At 37.0% G+C, this 20,911-nt stretch overlaps 1 protein-coding gene and 1 pseudogene across 1 annotated transcript; both read right to left on the reverse strand.

The window, feature by feature from the left end:
- Window positions 1-9,425: 9,425 nt before the first annotated feature.
- Window positions 9,426-10,163, reverse strand: LOC141695945 (uncharacterized). The gene has a single exon (XM_074500147.1). The coding sequence runs from the start codon at window positions 10,161-10,163 to the stop codon at window positions 9,426-9,428; it is 738 nt and encodes a 245-aa protein (XP_074356248.1).
- A 1,924-nt stretch (window positions 10,164-12,087) lies between these two features.
- The window catches only part of LOC141695947 (F-box protein SKIP17-like), a 134,022-nt pseudogene continuing 125,198 nt past the window's right edge, over window positions 12,088-20,911 (reverse strand).

Genomic DNA, 20,911 nt, shown 5'->3' on the forward strand with positions numbered 1-20,911 from the left:
GCCTTGTCCAATGAGTTATTTAATACTGAGAGCAGTTTGGCCTGGACAAACAATGTCACTAGTCCTGATCCTTTGGACCTAATGTTAGATCTTCGTGGGGGCTTTGAGACTCAATTTAATATATTGCAATATGGTCGGTGTTTCTATTTGTTTGTCTCAAATGTGCAATATTGGTCGCTACCTCCACCGCGACCTTTATTTCAGAGTGCACATTCTTCAGATGCTATTCAACACTCATCTCTACTGAATGAGTTTCCATTTGGAAGAATCAATAGCTTAGTCCGTGATCCCAGGCTCTACCCTATAAACTCAATGCTTGTGACTCTTATGGTTTTGAAAGGCCTGGGTCGCGTGGAACTGGAACATTTTTCCCTATCCTGGTCTGCACCTTTTTTGCCTTTAGATTATTGAATTTCAATTTATGTTGGTACCATGAAATGGATCTTACATGTGCGTATGACTAGCAATCTGTAATCCGAGCCTGATAGTTTTATTTTGGAAATGGTTAGCCTCATATTTTCTAATTTATTTTATTATTTTTTTAGAACATGCCCCTACGTGGTTACAGATCATCATCGGTTGAAGGAATGATTCAAGCACCAGTGAGGTCCTTCCATAGCATTGTCCAAACAGTTACATCTAGTGGATTCCGTGCAGGTCAAAGTGGTGGGTTGCCTAGGTATTCAGATGCAAACTACTCTGATTCATTGGGGAATGCGAATGGTTTACTCACGCAAGACTATGGAATTCTTGTACCTAGCCCCTTTCATGCACAACGTATAATATCTTTTCAAGGGAGCAACATGCAGCCAAGACCTGCTTCTTCCTTCCAACCAAGTACACCATTTCATGGGAGCAACAGGCAACAAAGACATGTTTCTTCCTTTCGACCAAGTACACATTTTCAAGAGATCAACAGACAACAAAGACCTGCTTCTTCCTTCCCACCTAGTATTCAACCTTGGAACAATTCCAGGCATAGATAGTCCTAAAGGTGTAGCTGGTCTTGGAATGTATGGTATGAAATTCCCCTGAAGCTGCAAAAGAACATACTTTTAGGTGTTATAGTGCCAGGACATGAAGATCTGGACTGTCATCATTTAACCATATAAAAGATGACATCCCACATTTTCCTAAATTATTTCCATCCTTAAACCTTATGTTCATTAGCTTCCGAAACAGAAAAGTTATATTTTGTGAACTTGTTTGTTGGAAGGTAGACTCCAATGTCGTCCAGAGCTTGTAAGCGTCTTCTTCTTTTGCAACATGATGGTACTCTGAGTCATCAATTCATCGATGAATAAGACTGATAGTTTTCATGTTCATCTTCTTCCAAGCCACATCAGATTTCTCTATAGGTTTGACCCCTTTCAGCCTCACTGGATCAAATAAATCTTTACTGTAATGAAGATCTTTGATTTAGCTTTTCCAAACGATAATTTGAAGCTGTTAAACATATCATTACACTGGATGAACTCTCCATTTCCATTTACCAAAGACTACAGGAATCGTCACTTGGAACCGCACAAGTTGGCCAGGAAAGTGGATGTGTTTGGGGAGCTTTCCATATTAATACGGCGCGGAATCAGAGAACCACGGCACACAAAGCACTTTCCTAGTCACCAATAATATAGGCCCCAACTCTGATGTCAATTGTTAGGAATTCCCGTCTTTGCGTAAATAGAACCTGAGAATTATCACAGATAATTAATATGAACAGATCAATAATAATCAAGACAGATGAACACCAAGATTTATACGTGGAAAACCCCCTTAAGATAAAGAGGTAAAAACCAGAGGACCAACTCCGAATGTTTCCACTATAATGATAATAATTGTTACAATATTCTCTCTCAAGTTTACGAAGTAACACTTGAGGTACAACCGAATAGTAATACAAAGATTCCCTATTCCTTGGTACTGGACCGGATAACCTGGACAGAACGGTCCCTTCGGTATTGGACCGGATTGTTAGTGTTGTGCCCTAGAGACAACACTATGATGTTTTAGTTTAAGATATTAGGATTATTAATATTTATGTTCTATCGATTATTCTCTTTATAATTTATTAATTCTTAATTTACTGCAATATAAATGTTAGATTAATAAATGTCCTTAGAATATGATATGTAATTCTATATCTCTAAGTACGTGACTTAGAAATGAGATTATGAGAATAGTATCAATATTTCTAAAGGTCCCTAGTCGAGTATTATTATTAAGGGACAATAATAATGCATTAAGACTGATGTTTTTGTTGACTGATGATCACATCTCATTGATCATAGGTATAGTGATACTAAAGTCAAAAACACAGGCAGATGTATATGTACATGGTGCTGGACAGACCCAATATGAGATTCTACATGTCTGTTGTGTCATAAGTAATTCTCACAGTGATAATGATGTAATGGTCCTTAGACCTGAAGTCATTATATTTCTACATGAGAATTAATATACATTGATTCCATTAAAAGTTATCCTTGACCAGGTAATGATAAAATTTGACATTGGGTATATTATGAATTGTATGAGAAATATGAATGATTTAGATGGGATTTAACCCTCCTATTTAAGGAGTGATATTATTGTCCTCTTGTGTGAGCTAGACTATGAAATGCGTGGCCATGCTCAAATGTTGATTTCATATGATAGTCAACTCATTGATCAAAGAAACCTAGATTAAACATTGATGAGGATGACAAATTACATGCTTCTAGTTTAATCTATAATATTTGGTTAAAGGGATTATATTACATTGTACATTATTCATAAAAAGGTTTAATCGATCACCGATTCAATTATTATTACTTGGGTAGCAATGATGTATTACTAGAAGCCGTTCATTGTTTACGATTTTAAATTAGTTTTAAAATTCGTTGCCAAATTAATAATAACCTATAGGGTCACACACTAAGAATGCTTGAAGGATTATTTAATTTAAATTGGATTTAAATTATTTTAAAGTTATTCGAATTATTTATAATATTAATTAAGTATGACTTAATTAATTAGATAAATATTGTTATTCGAATTTACTAATATTAATTATGAAATTTATTTGTTAAATAATTAAGTGAGACTTAATTATAATACAAATAGGAATTTCGAATTAATAATAACTCCTAATTAGTTAAGAGTTATAATTCGTTTTTTCTACTCTCTATATAATATCTCTGGTGTGGATGATTTTGTAACCAACACTTTTACTAAAACCCTAGCCACCAAGAGAGAAGATGGAGAGAGCAAGAAGAAACGGGTTTGTGCTAGTACACATCCAATCCTTGAGTTCAAGCATTTGTGTGGATACCAATAGAGCGTAGATCGCGAGAGCGGGATGCGTGGTAATTGTACAAACTTTGGATTTCATTAGTCAACCAATTGGTAAAGTTTTTAAGGTAAACAATCTGATCTACGAATTAAATATATGTTTTTCGCATGGATCCTGCGGTGGGTTTCGAAAATTCTATTATTTTATGTTTTAATTACTGTTTTCGTTACATTTATGTGATCGAAACCCAACATAGATAACCTGGAGAACTCCCATTGTTGCAGCCGCAACACCTGGACGAACTCCTATCGCTATAGACCCTGAAGGCTACAACGCAACACACTTTTGCAACTTGGACTGCCATGCTACAGCTCCCCCAGCAAAAGTGAAAAGCATCCCTGACGTGGACTTCATCGCATCTGGATGTCCTGCCATGTCAGCATCTGTTAATCCTTCCAAGATCGGTTCACCATCTCCGTACTTCAAGCATAACCTGGAAGTGCTCTTAAGATATCTGAGAATCCACTTCACTGCTTCCCAGTGCTTTCTTCCAGGATTTGACAAATATCTACTCACAACTCCAACAATATGAGCAATATCTGGTATTGTACAAACCAATGCATACAAAAGACTCCCCACTACCGATGAGTAGGGAACTTCTTCCATATCCTCCTTCTCTTTGTCTGTTGACGGACACATTTTCTTATCCAGCTTGAAATATCCTGCCAACGGTATGCTATCAGGTTTAGCATCATCCATATTGAACCTTTTCAGGATCCGTTCAATATAACCCTGTTGTGATAACCACAACTTCTGAGATGTTCTGTCACGAGCAATCTTCATCCCTAGGATTTCCCTTGCTGGACCCAAGTCTTTCATATCAAAGAACTTGGACAAATTCTCTTTTAACTTCCGGATCATATTAGCATCTTGGCCGACCACTAACATATCATCAACATAAAGCAGCAGGATAATGAAGTTACCGTTAGGAAACCTTTGCACATAAACACAGTGATCGGATGCAGTTCTCTTGAACTTATGATTCCTCATGAAGGAATCAAACTTCTTGTACCACTGTCTCGGCACTTGCTTAAGACCGTATAAACTCTTCTTGAGTTTACACACCATGTGCTCCTTCCCTTCCACTTCAAATCCCTCTGGCTGGTGCATGTAGATCTCTTCCTTCAATTCTCCATGAAGGAATGCAGTTTTCACATCTAACTGCTCAAGCTCAAGATCCATGCTAGCCGCCAATCCGAGAACTATTCGGATTGATGTCATCTTTACAACTGAAGAAAAGATTTCATCGAAATTAATGCCTTCCTTCTGTGCAAAGCCTTTAACCACCAAGTGTGCTTTATATTTTACAAGCTCTTCATCATCCCTTTTTACTTTAAAGACCCATTTATTCTTCAAAGCCTTCTATCCCTTTGAAAGTGTAGTCAACTCATAGGTTTCATTCTTGTTTAAAGAATCCATCTCCTCCTGCATTGCTTTCAACCAGCAACTACTTTTTTTATGAGTCTTGACTTCCTCAAAGGTCTCGGGCTCCCCCTCATCAGCAACTAAGATATACTCGGATGAAAGATATCTTCCTGATGATCTTTGTTCTCTCCTAGAACGACGTGGCTGAGTTTCTCCAACTTTAGCCTGGGGCGGTAGCTCCCCCTGCTCCGTAGCCTCATCTTCTGCCATATCATCTCCATCATCTTCTAATGCATCTGGATTTCTAGCTTTCTTTGGTTGTCAAGTTTTCCCAAAATTCTTATAATTTTGAGACTCATGGAATACCACATCTCTGTCCTGAATATCTTCTTCAATTCAGGATTCCACATCCGATAACCCAACTCTAGATCCCCGTAGCCAACAAGAATACACGAAGTTGTTTTATCTTCAAGCTTTGTTCTATGCTCCTTCGAGATGTGTGAAAAAGCCTTGTATGAGACATCTTTTCCCAATCAGATCTTCTCTGGAATCTCAAAGTCCAGAGGTGCCGATGGAGATCTATTGATCAAGTAGCAAGCTGTTCTTACAGCCTCTCCCCAAAATAACTTCGGCAGCTTAGCCATTTTCAACATGCATCTGACTCGTTTAGCAATGGTACGGTTCATTCTTTCCCCAACGCCATTCTGCTGCGGGGTTCCAGGAACTGTCCTTTCATGCCGGATACCATATTTTGCAAGGTACTCTTAAAACTCTTTTGAAGTGTACTTTCCTCCATTATCATTACGAAGACACTTCAGTTGTTTTTCTGTTGATCTTTCAACCATGGCATGAAAATTCTGGAAGTACTTAAACACTTGATCTTTGGATTTGAGTATCTCAACCCACACCTTTTGAGATGCTTCATCAATGAAGGTAACAAAGTACCTGTTTCCGCCTAAGGACTCCACCTCAAACGGACCACACACATCAGAGTAGACTCTTTCCAACACCACTTACTTTATCTTCAATGGACTGCAATAAGATACTCGATGTTGTTTCCCGAATAAACAATATTCGCAGGACTTCAATGCAGTATCTTTAGCAAACGGAATGAGGGATTTCTTTGCTAAAATCTGTATCCTTTCTCGCTCATGTGGCCAAGCCTCTTGTGCCACAAACTTGCTGAAGTTTCATCTTCAACTATGTTCAAACCATCAAAACACATCCTCACTTTTGTCATTTACAACGAGCCACAAGTGGAACCTCTTGCAACCACTAACGGACCCGTAGTAAGCTTCCACATCCCTCCACCAAATGTATTTATGTACCCTTGCTTGTCTAGCACCATGCAAGAAATCAAGTTGAGCCATAAGTCCGGAATATGCCTGGCACCTTTTAGAGTCATTGAACAACCTGTTTTTGTCTCAATGCGGATGTCACCAATGCCTGCGATCTTTGACTGATCAGAGTTACCCATTCTTACTGTACCAAAGTCGCCTACTTGGTACCTTATAAAGAATTCTTGTGTGGGTGTTGCATGATACGTTGCTTCAATATCAACCACCCATTCGACCTTCTGATCATCAACATGTAAGCATTCTTCTTCCCCAAAAGAAAGGATCACAACATCTTCTATCATAGCAGTTGTTGTACTTTTCTTGGCATGTCTCCCTTGCTGACCATTGTTCTGCTCATTGAGCCAGGCCCTACAATCCTTCTTGTAATGACCCTTCTTCTTATAATAGTAGCATTCAACATTGGCTTTTGATTTGCCACCGGAATTTCCAAAATTCCTGCTTTTACTACGCGCCATGTTCGGATCCTTATAGTTATTTCTGCCCCTGTTCTGAGTAACAAGAGCCTGAGAATCGTTGCTGACTCCCTTTTCTTTTCTTCTCATAGCCTCACTAAGGAGACTTTCCTTGATGGACTGCAACGTTGGTTTATCACTTAGCACAACATTAGTTATTGCCACCACTAACGTATCCCAACTCAAAGGCAAAGTGTTGAGAAGAAAAATTGCCCTGAGTTTCTCATTAAGATCCATCTGCATAGTTGCAAGTTGATTTAACAACCCCTGAAATTCCCTCATATACTCTGACATATTATTTCCATCCTTAAATCTCATATTCATCAGCTTCTGGAATAGAAAAGTTATATTTTGTGAACTTGTCTGTTGGAAGGTAGACTTCAATGTCGTCCAAAGCTTGTAAGCGTCGTCTTCTTCTGCAACATGATGGTACTCTGAGTCATCAATCCATCGACGAATAAAACTGATAGTTTTCATGTTCATCTTCTTCCAAGCTGCATCAGATTTCTCTGTAGGCTTGACCCCTTTCAGCTCCACTAGAACAAATAAATCTTTACTGTAAAGAAGATCTTTGATTCTGCTTTTCCACAACGGATAATTTGAAGTTGTTAAACATATCATTATACTGGATGAACTCTCCATTTCAATTTACCAAAGACTACAGGAATCATCACTTATAACCGCACAAGTTGGCCAGGAAAGTGGATGTGTTTGGGGAGCTTTCCGTATTAATACGACGCGGAATCAGAGAACCACTGCGCACAAAGCACTTTCCTAGTCACCAATAATGTGGGCCCCGGCTCTGATGCCAATTGTTAGGAATTCCCGTTTCCCGTCTTTGCGTAATAGGACCTAAGAATTATCACAGACAATAATATGAACAGATCAATAATAATTAAGATAGATGAACACCAAGATTTATACGTGAAAAAACCCCTTAAGATAAAGAGGTAAAAACCACAGGACCAACTCCGAATGTTTCCACTATAATGATAATCATGGTTACAATATTCTCTCTCAAGTTTACGAAGGAACACTTGAGGTACAACCGAATAGTATTACAAAGATTCCCTATTCCTTCGGTACTGGATCAGATAACCTGGACAGAACAATATCTTCGGTACTGGGCCGGATAACCTGGAGAACTCCCCTTATTGTAGCCGCAACACCTGGAAGAATTCCTATCACTATAGAACTTGAAGGCTACAACCCGACCAATACTCACACTAACTCACCCGAAACGAAAGAAGAGAGAAGCACGAGGGCCTCCTATTATGACCTGCCTGAAACTACCACAAGGTAAGTTTCCTACTAAATGGACTATCTAGCAGCTATATACTTAAGAAGTGAGGTTGAGAAGAGAGTAAGGTGCATTTTATGAAATGAGGGGAGGAGGTTATTTATAGGAAGAGCCAATGGCATGCTTGGGTAATTAATGGGTAAAGTAGGGGTAGATAAATAAGAGGGAAGGTGGGAGGAAAGTGGGATAAGATGAAGGTGTTGTGTTTAGGAAGCTTGGTGGAGGGGACCCACAACTAACATATATATATATATATATATTAACCGGTGACAGTCCAGAAATATGTAGTTAGAGCTTGATAATTGTATTTTGGATGTGATTAGCCTCATGTTTAGTAATATAGTTTTATTTAAAAAAATTGTAGAATCAGCACCTACCTGGTTACAGACCATTGTTGGTTGAGGGAAAGATTCACGCACTATCGAGGTCCTACAAACATATCATTATTTTGCTGATGCATTATTGAAAAGGAGAGGAATGCTTTTACGGATAAAATATTAGGAGTGCCAAAATAAATCCTAAATTTGTTCTGAAATGGCACGGGACATACTATAATTAACTGATTTTCTATAAATGTATAGGAGTCCTCTATATTACAAGTACTGCAGCCAAAATTTAGCTAATTTTGAAAGCATTTTGAAACCCTGAACATTTTCCTGTACTACTTTTGCTCTATCTGAGAATAAACTGTTATATAGAGCCAAATACCTTCACCTTCGGGATTATCAACAATCTGCAGATGTATTCTCAATAGTTTAACGCTCCACATGCTGATGCAAAATAGTAACTACTTTGGTGTAAGTTTGTACTTGTGAAAGATTTCAAACTTTCTTAACTACTAATCAAATGGGATGTTAAGAAGTTCTTAACGATTTTTCATTCTTGCTCGAAAATCTTGTTAAGTGTTGCTCGCCCTTACATTTTGTAATTGAATTTTAGAGATTTGCTCGTGGGCATTCTAGAAGCATTGTCAAAACTATATATGTGGGCAACAGCTGAAAGACATTATGTCCGATAGTATTAGTATGATATCGACCAAAGGCTAATTATGGCAGACAACTAAAGTTAAAGGAGAGAATGGTATTCCTTCTTCTATTCCTGAGTTTTCTTTCTCTCTTCCTGCTTTATTTCATTTCATGATAGTTACAATTGATATTCTTTCATTGAAATGAAAATAAACATGTATCAGACTACATTACTATAATACAAATACCTTGTTTTTTGGCTTTCTGGGGCCAATACTATCGCAGCTAAGTGAGGATTCTCCCAGACCAGTGTCATGATAAAAAATGAAAATGTGCACATAATACATAAATATTAATTATTTAGGTACCAAGACTTGATTTCCAGTAATCTCAAACCAAATTTGTTCAAGAACCTTGACAATTAGTTCATGGTAAGTACCAAGATTGAGTGAAAGATAGCATGCATGAAGTTGTTGAAACTCCTCTTTTGTACTCATATTGTGCTCAATGATCATTTCCATCATTGACTCCTTGAAGTCTCTATCAGGATCTATAGATTCCTGTACAATAGCCACACTCATTAGGCTGGAATGTGATGATACACTTTCCCGGCCTTGAACTTGAGCAAGCCTCGTTGATGCTATTCTTGGTGATTTAGCTCTTAGCTTCACTCCTATTGATTTCGCTCTTAATTCCCAAACCGGGCATTTTTTTCTCTTCACCGATACTATCTTTATTTAAGCTACATGAACTTTTCTCTTCAAATTTCCTTGAGCTTCCTTGAAACTTGACAGATGGTATAATTCCGTGATCAACTTTCTCGAGATTGGTTATGATTGGTTTGAGCTCAAGCTGTGACACTAAATCAAGTTTGTAGTCATAATGGTTGGACGGAGAGTCAACTTTTACTCGTCTAAATTCAGAATCTAGATCATAGAAAACAGGATCATCACAAGAGAAGCTACCAGTAGAGTAATTCTGGGCCAGTTCAAATGCATGATTATGCTTAGAATAAATGGATCCATGGATGACATGATAACTTGAGTACTCCCTAGAATCAGAAGAGTTAGTGATTAGCTTCTGAGAAGCTACAGTTTTCTTTGTGCAGCGTCTTCTATTGGATGATTTTCTTGGTGGCTCTGACAAATGGGAAGTCGACTTGAAGTCTCGATTGAAGTGGTAAGACTTCCGGGACTGGCATGTTTGTTGGGCCGCTGTGGCAGTGAATGATGATGCAAAAGGAGATGACTTCATTTTGGATTGAACTTTCTTGTTCAGGGATTTACTCGTCAAGTTCTGCAGCTTTCTGGTTTTACTAGCACTCGTGTGGTTAAGCTTATAAAACCAAGCATTTGGCAGCATATCTGAAAACTTAAACCTGTAATTTCCCATCACACAAAACCTGCTTTTCTGACTGCTCTAGGATGAGTTAGTATGTTATATACCAAAAACTGAAGTTTTGATAAAAAGTGAAGAGATGCTTCTCTGACAGATAGAGCACTAGATGTTTTGCTCCAAATATATGTCCAAATATATTCTGTTACATAGATTTGGGTGTTTATGTGGATTATAATTATGATATTATGGCACCTAGTCAACTGATCTGGCCATACATTATGATATATTGGTTGTCACAAGGGACTTATCCACTTTAATTTCTAATAATAATCCAGCTATTCCATGGTCCGATCTTGTCCCCGTGAACATTAGATCTTGATTCGGAAGAGCTTCATAAAAAGCAAAAAATGTTGGAGATCACTTTTTAATAGTTGAGTTGGCATATGTAAGTTCATGATAAGAACTCAGTAAAGTTTGGCATTTCAGGGATGTTGACAAGGCAATGTAAACTTAACTGATAAACTGATGATCAATTATTTTTGAGAACTAAAGAGTATTTCATGTCCTTCAGGTGTGAAATTTGCATCTCTGGATAAAGGTTTGTTGATTTGTTCAATAACCGGGGATGTCTATTACTCAAAATGTTATTGGTGGCACCTCCATGGTCTACATGTATGAATACACTTTACTTACTTGCACATTGTCGTAAGGACATAAAGCAGTAACACTAAGTGACATATATCGTGTAACTGACCTTCAAGCTGCCACAGCAAGAACAAGACGTTTCCATTTTTGAATCAAAATCCTCATCCTGGCATATCCTGCATTCAACCACTTCTCTTGGACATAATTTATCTTCAGAGTCTGAAAGGGCAGAACAATCAATCATGACGTCATAATTATCTGCAGGTACTAATTGTTTTGAGGGTTAATGAGCTAATTGGTCACTGTATTGTTAACAAGCTTTCAATTGGGTCACCAACCCAAAAAAACTTTCAGTCAAACACTTGTACAAACTGAACATTTCAATTAGGTTACTCCCGTTTATCCCCGTTAAAAATACTAACGGCCATCTGATGTGGCATCCTACATGGCACCTCTGTTTCTCTGAGATTGGTTCAATTAAACCCACCCATTTCCCCAACATTCAATTATACTCATCCCCCTTCTATAATTCTCCTCACATCCCCCTTCTTTAATCTTCTCCCATCCCTCGTTACATCCATTGCAAATTCTTGAAGATGTCTAGTTCAAGAAGTTCCTCTGCTTCAGTTCGGAACCCGTATAGCTCAGATATGTACAAAGTTGCAACGAAACATAGTAGCTCGGATTTTGGAAATGGTGGAGTAAAATGCAAATGTGATCTCCCTTCTCCTTGTCAAGAAGTTTAGAAGGAAGGCACACTTGATTTGGGACGTTGATTCTTCGGTTGTAGCCGATACAAAGTATGGTATTTTACATAAATGTTACATAATATGTCATAAGTATGCATTTTCCATAAATTTTATGTTTTAATTTCAGGATCCCATAGAAGATGCAATTTTTTTATATGGGCGGATCCCAAAAGAAGCTGAAAAAATGGCAGGTGAAAGAGTACGGAGAACTTGCATAACGAGGAGGGTGTTGATTTTGTTGCTTGTAATTTGGATCATGCATGTTATTGTCAAGTAAAATGTTATGTTTGAATGCATAATGTAATGTTGATTCTAGTTCCAATAAAAAAGATGTTGATTTTAGTTGATTCCTACTAAGATGAATTTAATTTTTTTTATATAAACAGACCAGCCTTTTTCATAGAATAAAGCTTAAGATTCCTTACATACTGTTCTTACGAAATGTGTCATTGAAACAAACACATGGGTTCAATAATATTTCCCACTACAATAATTCAACTAAAAAATCAAATATGTGCTTCATTGATCCTTACAAAAGAGAATTACAATAATAATTCATGGTACTAGTTGTTAGTAAACTAATACTACTTCTTTCTTGGGATTTTGAAGCCTTTGACCGGGCCTTTTCCCTTCCTCCTAGAAGTTCCAGGAATGTCTATAATGAGAGTGCCACCACCACCTCCTCCATGAGCCTTAATACCAGGTGTAGGCATCTACATATACAAAAATTGAAGAAGCATTACACTAAACATACCACTGTTTAAAAATAAGAAATAATTGTGATAATTGGTACTTACAAACACAGCATTATCAGCAGTTATATTATTTTCCTCCATCATATTCTGAGTCCCTTGGGCAAGCCTTTGGCTCCTTCTTGGAGTATTAGGTGTTGCTGGAGTTTCCATCATCAGAGCCTCTTTCATCATCTCTGCCTCTTCTGTTTGCACCTCCCTAACATTCCTCTCAATTTCTTCATCAACTTCTTGATCTTGTTCAGTAAGCTTCCTTTTCCCCCCTCTTTGTTGTAGTAGGTGCAGTTTTTGATGGTTCAGGGCATCTTGTTCTGATGTGCCCAACTTTATTGTAATATGAACAATGCATCACCCTGCCTTGTCCAGTGAGTTTTTCCTCCATTTTATTCTGAGTCCATTAGGCAAGCCTTTGGCTCCTTCTTAGAGTATTAGGTGTTACTGGAGTTTCCATCATCAGAGCCTCTTCCATCATCTCTGCTTATTCTGTTTGCACTTCCCTGACATTCCTCTCCATTTCATCATCAACTTCTTGATCTTGTTCAGTATGCTTCCTTCTTCTCCCCCTCTTTGTTGTAGTAGGTGCAGTTTTTGGTGGTTCAGGGCATCTTGTTCTGTTGTGCCCAACTTTATTGTAATTAGAACAATGCATCATCCTGCCTTGTCTAGTGAGTTTGGTCAACTTACCCCTAGGTGCCCTTGTATTGCTTTCCTCCCAGCTCTTTCTTCTTCTTAGTTGTTCTTACAGACCCCATCACTATGTTCAAATTTCTTCTTCCAAAAAACTAAAACATCAAGCCATAACACTTCAAGATTTCAAGTGCAACGCTTTTCTCATGTCGTTTTAAAGCAAGAAATGCTCACTACACATTTACCAAAGTACAAACTTCAGCAAACTACTTATGACAAGATTGACATCATCTTTATGCAGAAAGAAATACTTAACAATAATCATTTAATAAAAGAACCCCTGTTCAGGAGTTAATTTGTGACCAATTATATATTTAATTAATTATAATAGATGAATAATTGAAGCCCAAGATTTGGGGATTATTATGATCTTCCATGGTTATGCTTTATTTATCTAATTCCAGATTCTGCTCTCTGAATGGACTTCCTGGAAATCAAGTTTGGTATATCACTCCTGCAGTAACAAGAAGGTTGTACATAATTATAAAAACGTCAAGAAGCAACAAATAGTACAAAAAAGTTTATTAAAACAAATCCACATTCAAAAACTTGAAAATTTGCGCGGCAGGAAGTCTTATTGTCCTCCATATATAATCCACGCTTGCTTTTGTACACCATGAAACAACATACACAAACATGCAAGCAATGATGACATAATTATTAACTTCATTCTGTATACTAATAAGACTTATATTAAGATGGAAGACTTTGGAGGCTCAGACGGATAAAAAGTCAGCCTCATCTGAACTCTCCCCATAGATAACGAAACTGGTGTCATGACTATCCTCATTGCCACCTCCCGGGTCACTATTCTAACTGCTATCAGATGTATTCATGAAGCACGATCCATCAAACATACTACTGCTGAGCTGCGAGTGTAGACTCACATCACCACTGCTAATCGTTGGTCCAAATTCGAGAAAACTGCAATAGAAAAAATACATTAAAGATTATGCAAATGGTTTTAGATAGTCATCTTTCATCTGCTTAAGTTCCAAAAACATATGATAAGCACAATACTAACTTTTCTTCAGGAGGAAACTCAGCTAGCAGGCAGAAGTCAGGTCTTTCCCCATACAACTGATTTGTAGGTATGAAAGTGCAGGTAGCCCATATGACTAAGCCAAACAACATAATTGAATGGAAAATTTACAAGTAGAGGATGAACTATCTTGGGTCATAACACATGATGCACCAATCTTCTTCAGAAGCTAGACATTCCTTGTTGGACATGTCCTGTTTGCAGTCCATGAAGTTAATAAAAATAGGTAATCGTAAGTGGCAACTTTGACAGTAATTCACTAGAAAGCATCAAACTCCGAAGTCCTAGAACACAAGGTTTTGGAATATAATAGACATGATAGGAAGAGTCATGCTCACAAGATGCCTAAGGAACTTGAATTCTCCTGTAATAACTGTTGAAATAAACCTTTCTACTTCTGCCTTCCCATGCAGATGAGTAAAGTCGATAAGACAAACGACATATGTGTACCCACACAAACACACGAAATGCAACAAGAGAGGGGGATGGAGAAATCAGCTTTTACTTTTCTGAGATGCATACAGTCCCGCAGAATCAAAACCTCCAACAGGTTTCCACCTGCTCCCACACCAAGCTTCCTGAAAAATTAGTATCGTAGAAAAGAAAAACCAAGAAGCTAAGCAATTTGATGCTAGGACAGGAGAAAATATTAGTCAACACAAGTCAAAGAGTATAATTAATAGAAAATTGAACTTACCTTAGAAAAGCACCCGATATGGAGTGGGATGCTGAAAAGTCGAGATATTTCAGCTTACAAAATCCCTGAATTGTTATATATCACACTTAATTAGAAGCATCACCCACACATGTAAAAGAACTACTTTGTCTATGCATCCTTCAAGGACTACTAACAGGTCACATAATTTGGATATGGGAACCAATTAGAATAGATCTAGCATAAAAACCATGGGACAATTGGAAATGCCTGGATTTTCACCTAGAGCGACGCCTTCAACATGTGGAGAGTGATAAAAAAACTCGTTCAAGTTTATTTATTCACTTAGTCTCCTATAAATCAAAATCTACTAGGTGGCCAATTTATAGTATACACTGTACATATATAAGGTCTGGTTCATGTAACATTGCTATCTTAAACAAGAGCCACTAATTTTCAACAAACTAGACTTGTCTTATCCTCACCTTGCAAATGTCATAATTCCTATTAGGGGTTCACCGTTCCTTAATTAGGGTGCATCATTAAACCCAAAACATAGTATAGATAGTAGTATGTGCAGAGACTCAACATGTTCATTCTGTTAGATTGTAAACGGTTTTTCATATGGTTTTCAGCACACCTCGACCCTACACATAAAAATACACACCTATACATAATGTAATTTCGTGTGTAGGGCTTCAGTGCATCTGTCATCCACTACTTTATGTAGTTTCATCCAATCATTACAGATGATTGTTAGTCCCTTAACAATATGACAAGAATTACAGAAGGGGGGTTGAATGGAATTCTTGAAACTTTTTCTTGAAATAAAATGTTCAAACTCGAATTTAAATATATATGTATTGATTAGCACAATGCAGAATAAAAACTTAAGTGAATCAAAACACAAGTAATTAAAAATAAGAGTCTTTAAAAACTTTCTGGTGGATTTGAATGATTCCACCAGAGATATATAATATATATCGAGAAAACTCTGTGTGCAAGAATGCTCACAGCTGCTTACAAATATGAACTACTGAGAATACAGAGAAATGCTAATAATTCTGCTTACAAATGTTTCTCACTTTTTGTATCTCAGATCTATGTTTCTATTTGCTACTTCTTGGTTTATATATTACCAAGATTACAAAGTCAAAAGACAGGATCATCATAAAAACTGTCGAGTCTAACACTTTGCTACTTTGTTCTCTATTACCCAGTTAATAGGCTTCCTCATTCCATTTGCATACACTTCTATGCATGTGACTAGTTGTCACTGTCAACGGATATTTGAATTCTTTATCCATTGAGTACATGACCATCCGTCGAGTTTATGATCATCCGTTGATGGCTTTATTGATCATCCGTCGACTGCTATATTGATTATCCGTTGATAGCTATTTGATCATCCGTCGATGGCTTTGTTAATCATCCGTCGGTAGCTATTTTGGCACTTGACTTCAATTCATTTATGCATAATTACAAGACATCATCTATGTACAATTAATCAACCTATTCTGCATATCTAGTTAAAGTCAACATGACTTATATGCTACTACAGAATCTATACAAAGGTGTATGCAGAAATGTGCTACAGACTCATTATTACATAAGCTACTCACTCGATGGATAATAAGTCATCATCCGTCGGGACTATAATGAGTTATCCGTCGGGACTATAATTTTTATCCGTCGAGTGCTACATTATTTCACTAAGTAAAATCTACTTAGGTGTTTTGTTTATGTAATCATCAAGTACACAACATATGCACAACAATCTCCCCCAATTTATGTCTACTGGAATTATAGCCATAAATTAAGAGATACTTGATGATAAAAAAACACCCTAAACATACAGCTTTAAAGGAGAGTAGATAATACTGAAAAGTGCTTCAATTAATCAAAATGTACAAAGTTTAGCTCACAATCATTTTTCAAGATGCTCCTCTAGCCTGAGCAGTTTTCAAGTGCTTCAATTGATTATTTCAGTGTCAGTGTGTGGTGAAGTCACATTGTTATCAGGAATTTTGAAACATGATTTTATCACATCACTATTTATATAGAATTTTTTACCTTTGATGGTTAGAGTGATGGTCTTATCTATAGCGTTATAGGTAGCAGTGGTCCACATCTCTTCAACAACTTCACAGAAGATTGTGGGTGATTCCAGCATGGCAAAATTGAGCTTGCAATTCTTCACAAAGTCCACCATCTTATGATAGTCATCTGATTGCTGAATACCCTTGTTCACTAATGCAGTGAAATTGTTCTTCTCATAAATGAACCCAGTTTGAGACATAATCTTTACAACAGGTGCCATTGTTAAAGAGTAAGAGCTTGAAGAGAGGGAGAGTAAGTGCTTGAGAGAGAATGAAATTAGAGCAGTTGAATTTGAGAATGATAAAAGAAAAGCAATTGCAATGAAATAAGCTTTTATATTATCTCAAAAATAACTGATAAAAATAATAAAGTAAAATAAAGTAACCAATAGAAATTGCCTAAAATAGCCGTTTAAAAATAAACTGTAAAAGTTCCACCCATTATCCGTCGTGTTATGCTTACAAACTGTAAGTATAGTCGATGGATAATGTACAGGGAATTAACGACTGAGATTAAGATAATTCGACGGATGAGGATAAACTGTTATCCGTCGAGAAAAAAATATTCCAGAAAAGTAATTGATTTTTATTAGCAAATAGTATTTCGACGGATGACCAAACTCAATGGATAAGGGTCATCCGTCGAGATGTAAAATTTGACTTAGCCAAAATTTCATCCAAGGCTGAAAAATCAATTAAATTTCTGGCTGCATTTCAACTTGTAAATTAACTCAGATAGATTTAAAGAGTAATTAAGCATACCTAACTCACTTACCAACCTTGAAAAGGTGGATTCATCCAGTGGCTTGGTAAAGATATCTGCAAGCTGCTTCTCACTTGAAACAAAATGTAGTTCCACAATACCATTCATTACATGTTCCCTTATGAAATGGTACTTGATATCTATGTGCTTTGTCCTTGAATGTTGTACTGGATTTTCAGTGATGGCAATTGCACTTGTGTTATCACAGAAAATAGGAATCCTTTCAACTTGCAAACCATAGTCTAGCAATTGATTTCTCATCCATAAAATATGTGCACAGCAATTGCCAGCAACAATATATTCAGCTTCAGCTGTAGAAGTAGAAACTAAATTTTGCTTTTTACTAAACCAGGACACAGGCTTGTTTCCTAGAAATTGACAAGTTCATGTTGTACTATTTATATCAATTCTACAACCTGCATAATCTACATCTGAATAACCAGTTAGATCAAAACCAGAATCTCTAGGGTACCAAATGCTAAGGTTTGGTGTTCCCTTGAGATATCTGAAAATTCTCTTAATAGCTATTAAGTGAGATTCTCTAGGATCAGCCTGAAATCTAGCACATAAACATGTAGCAAACATTATATCTGGCCTACTAGCTGTTAAGTACATAAGTGAGCCAACCATGCCTCTATAACTTGAAATATCCACAGACTTTTCAGTAGTGTTTAATTCAAGCTTAGTTGCAGTGGCCATGGGAGTTTTTGCAGATGTGCAATCCATTTGATCAAACTTCTTTAAAAGATCAAAAATATATTTAGTTTGACTAATGAATATTCCATCACTAACTTGCTTAACTTGTAAACCAAGAAAGTAATTAGTTCTCCTATCATACTCATTTCATACTTACTTTGCATCAATTTGGCAAACTTTTTGCAAAGTTTCTCATCTGTAGAGCCAAAAGTAATATCATCTACATAAATTTGAACAAGTATACTAGAGCCATTAACATTTCTGAAAAATAAAGTTTTATCTATAGTACCTCTTGTGAAGTGATTTTCCAAAAGGAACTTTGATAAAGTGTCATACCAGGCTCTAGGTGCTTGCTTCAGTCCATAAAGTGCTTTCAGAAGATAATAGACATATTCTGAAAAATTTGGATCTTCAAAACCAGGAGGTTGACTGACATAAACTTCTTCCTCCAAATCTCCATTCAGAAAGGCACTTTTGACATCCATTTGATAGACTTTGAAATTGGCATGGGATGCATAGGCTAAGAAGATTCTGATGGCTTCAAGTCTTGCAACAGGAGCAAATGTTTCATCAAAATCTATTCCTTCTTGTTGACAGTAGCCTTTGGCAACCAATCTAGCTTTATTCCTGACAACTATGCCATTTTTATCTATCTTGTTTCTGAATACCCACTTGGTGTCTATTAGATTCTTTCCTTTAGGCTTGGGTACCAGCTTCCACACATTATTCCTTTCAAATTGGTTTAGCTCCTCCTACATAGCTAATATCCAATCAGGATCCAACAAAGCTTCTTCTACCTTCTTTGGTTCTTCCTTGGAAAGAAAGCTGTTGTATAGACAGTCTTCCTGAGTTGCTCTTCTTGTTTGAACTCTAGAAGAAACATCACCAATAATAAGCTCAAAGGGGTGATCTTGTGTCCATTTTCTTTGTTGAGGTAGATTAGCTCTAGATGAAGAAACCTCATTATTGTCTTGATGTGTGATTGATTTTTGATTGTTAGAAACCCCCCCTGAGTTAGTGGATCTCTGATTTTAGAAAGGGGAACTTTCTATAGGTAATCTATCTTGACTTCCTACTCCTTTTGATAACCCGACGGATGGTGAATTTTGAGTACCGACAGATGAGGCAGGTTGTCTCCCGACGGATAACGCAGATTGCCTTCCGACGGATGAAGCATTATGCAACTCAACAAATGTTGAGTTTTATGATTCATTGGTGGTAGATTTATCTGCATTATCCTTAGATACATTCTCTTGATCACTTTCATCATCACTGTCATCACTAACCATCTCCATATTGTCGAATTTGAGGCTCTCATGGTAATCTCCATCTTTCAGTCCTTCAATCTTTTTATCATCAAACACAACATGTATTGATTCCACAACAATGTTGGTTCTTAGATTGTAGACTTTATATGCTTTACCAACAGCATATCCAACGAAAATTCCTTCATCTGCTTTAGCATCAAACTTCCCATTTTGATCAGTTTGCTTTCTCAGAATATAGCATTTGCAGCCAAAGACATGAAGAAAGTTTAGAGTTGGTTTCTTGTTTTTGTACAATTGATAGGGAGTCATGCATCTTGCTTGATTAACCAGAGAAATATTCTGAGTGTAGCATGCAGTATTTACAGCTTCACCCCAGAAATATGTTGGCTGTTTAGATTCTTCAAGCATTGTCCTTACAGCTTCAATAAGTGATATGTTCTTCCTTTCCACTACTCCATTCTGTTGTGGAGTCCTAGCTGCTGAAAACTCATGCAGAATCCCATTTTCCTCACAAAATGCTCTCATGACAGAATTCTTGAACTCAGTTCCATTGTCACTCCTGATTCTTCTAACCTTGAAATCAGGATGATTATTGACTTGCCTTATGTGATTGATGATGATTTCACTAGCCTCATCTTTAGACTTTAGGAAATATGTCCAAGAGAACTTTGAGAAATCATCTACAATTACTAGGCAAAATGTTTTCCTTGAGATGGACAATACATTGACTGGTCCAAACAAATCCGTGTGAAGCAGTTGCAAAGGCTCTTCAATTGTTGAATCAAGTTTCTTCCTGAATGATGCTTTAATCTGCTTCCCTTTTTGGCAGGCATCACACAGTCCATCCTTTGAAAACTCCATTAGAGGAATGCCTCTAACCAGTTCTTTCTTTACCAGCTCATTTATGGTTTTGAAGTTTAAATGGGATAGCATCTTGTGCCATAGCCAACTTTCATCCTAACTTGCTTTACAGAGAAGACAAGTTACAGACTCTGCATTGGATGAGTTGAAATCAGCTAGGTACACATTTCCTTTTCTCACACCAGTGAGAACCACTTTGTTTCTTCTTTTATTAGTCACAACACAGGCTTCTGAGTTGAAGGTTACTGAATTGCCTTTATCACAAAGCTAGCTGATACTCAACAGAGTGTGTTTAAGACCATCCATTAAAGCAACCTCCTCAATGATGACTGTAATAACCCCAATTTTTGGAATTTTTGAAACACGGATGAATAGTAACTTTTGCTGATGATGCTGATTACGGAAAATTATCAGACCACGCTATATAGGAGTACTGTTATGGAAATTTTAAGATCATATTAGTATTCCATAAAGTAAATAAGTGTATGTAAAGATCGTCGGAATCCAAATTCGAACACTTTGATTTTTCCCGAAAATCCACCAGATACCGAAAAAATTGAGTATAAGGTAACATGATTAAAAGGA

The sequence above is a fragment of the Apium graveolens genome, chromosome 11 (genome assembly GCF_009905375.1).
Source record: "Apium graveolens cultivar Ventura chromosome 11, ASM990537v1, whole genome shotgun sequence".
NCBI lineage: Eukaryota > Viridiplantae > Streptophyta > Magnoliopsida > Apiales > Apiaceae > Apium > Apium graveolens.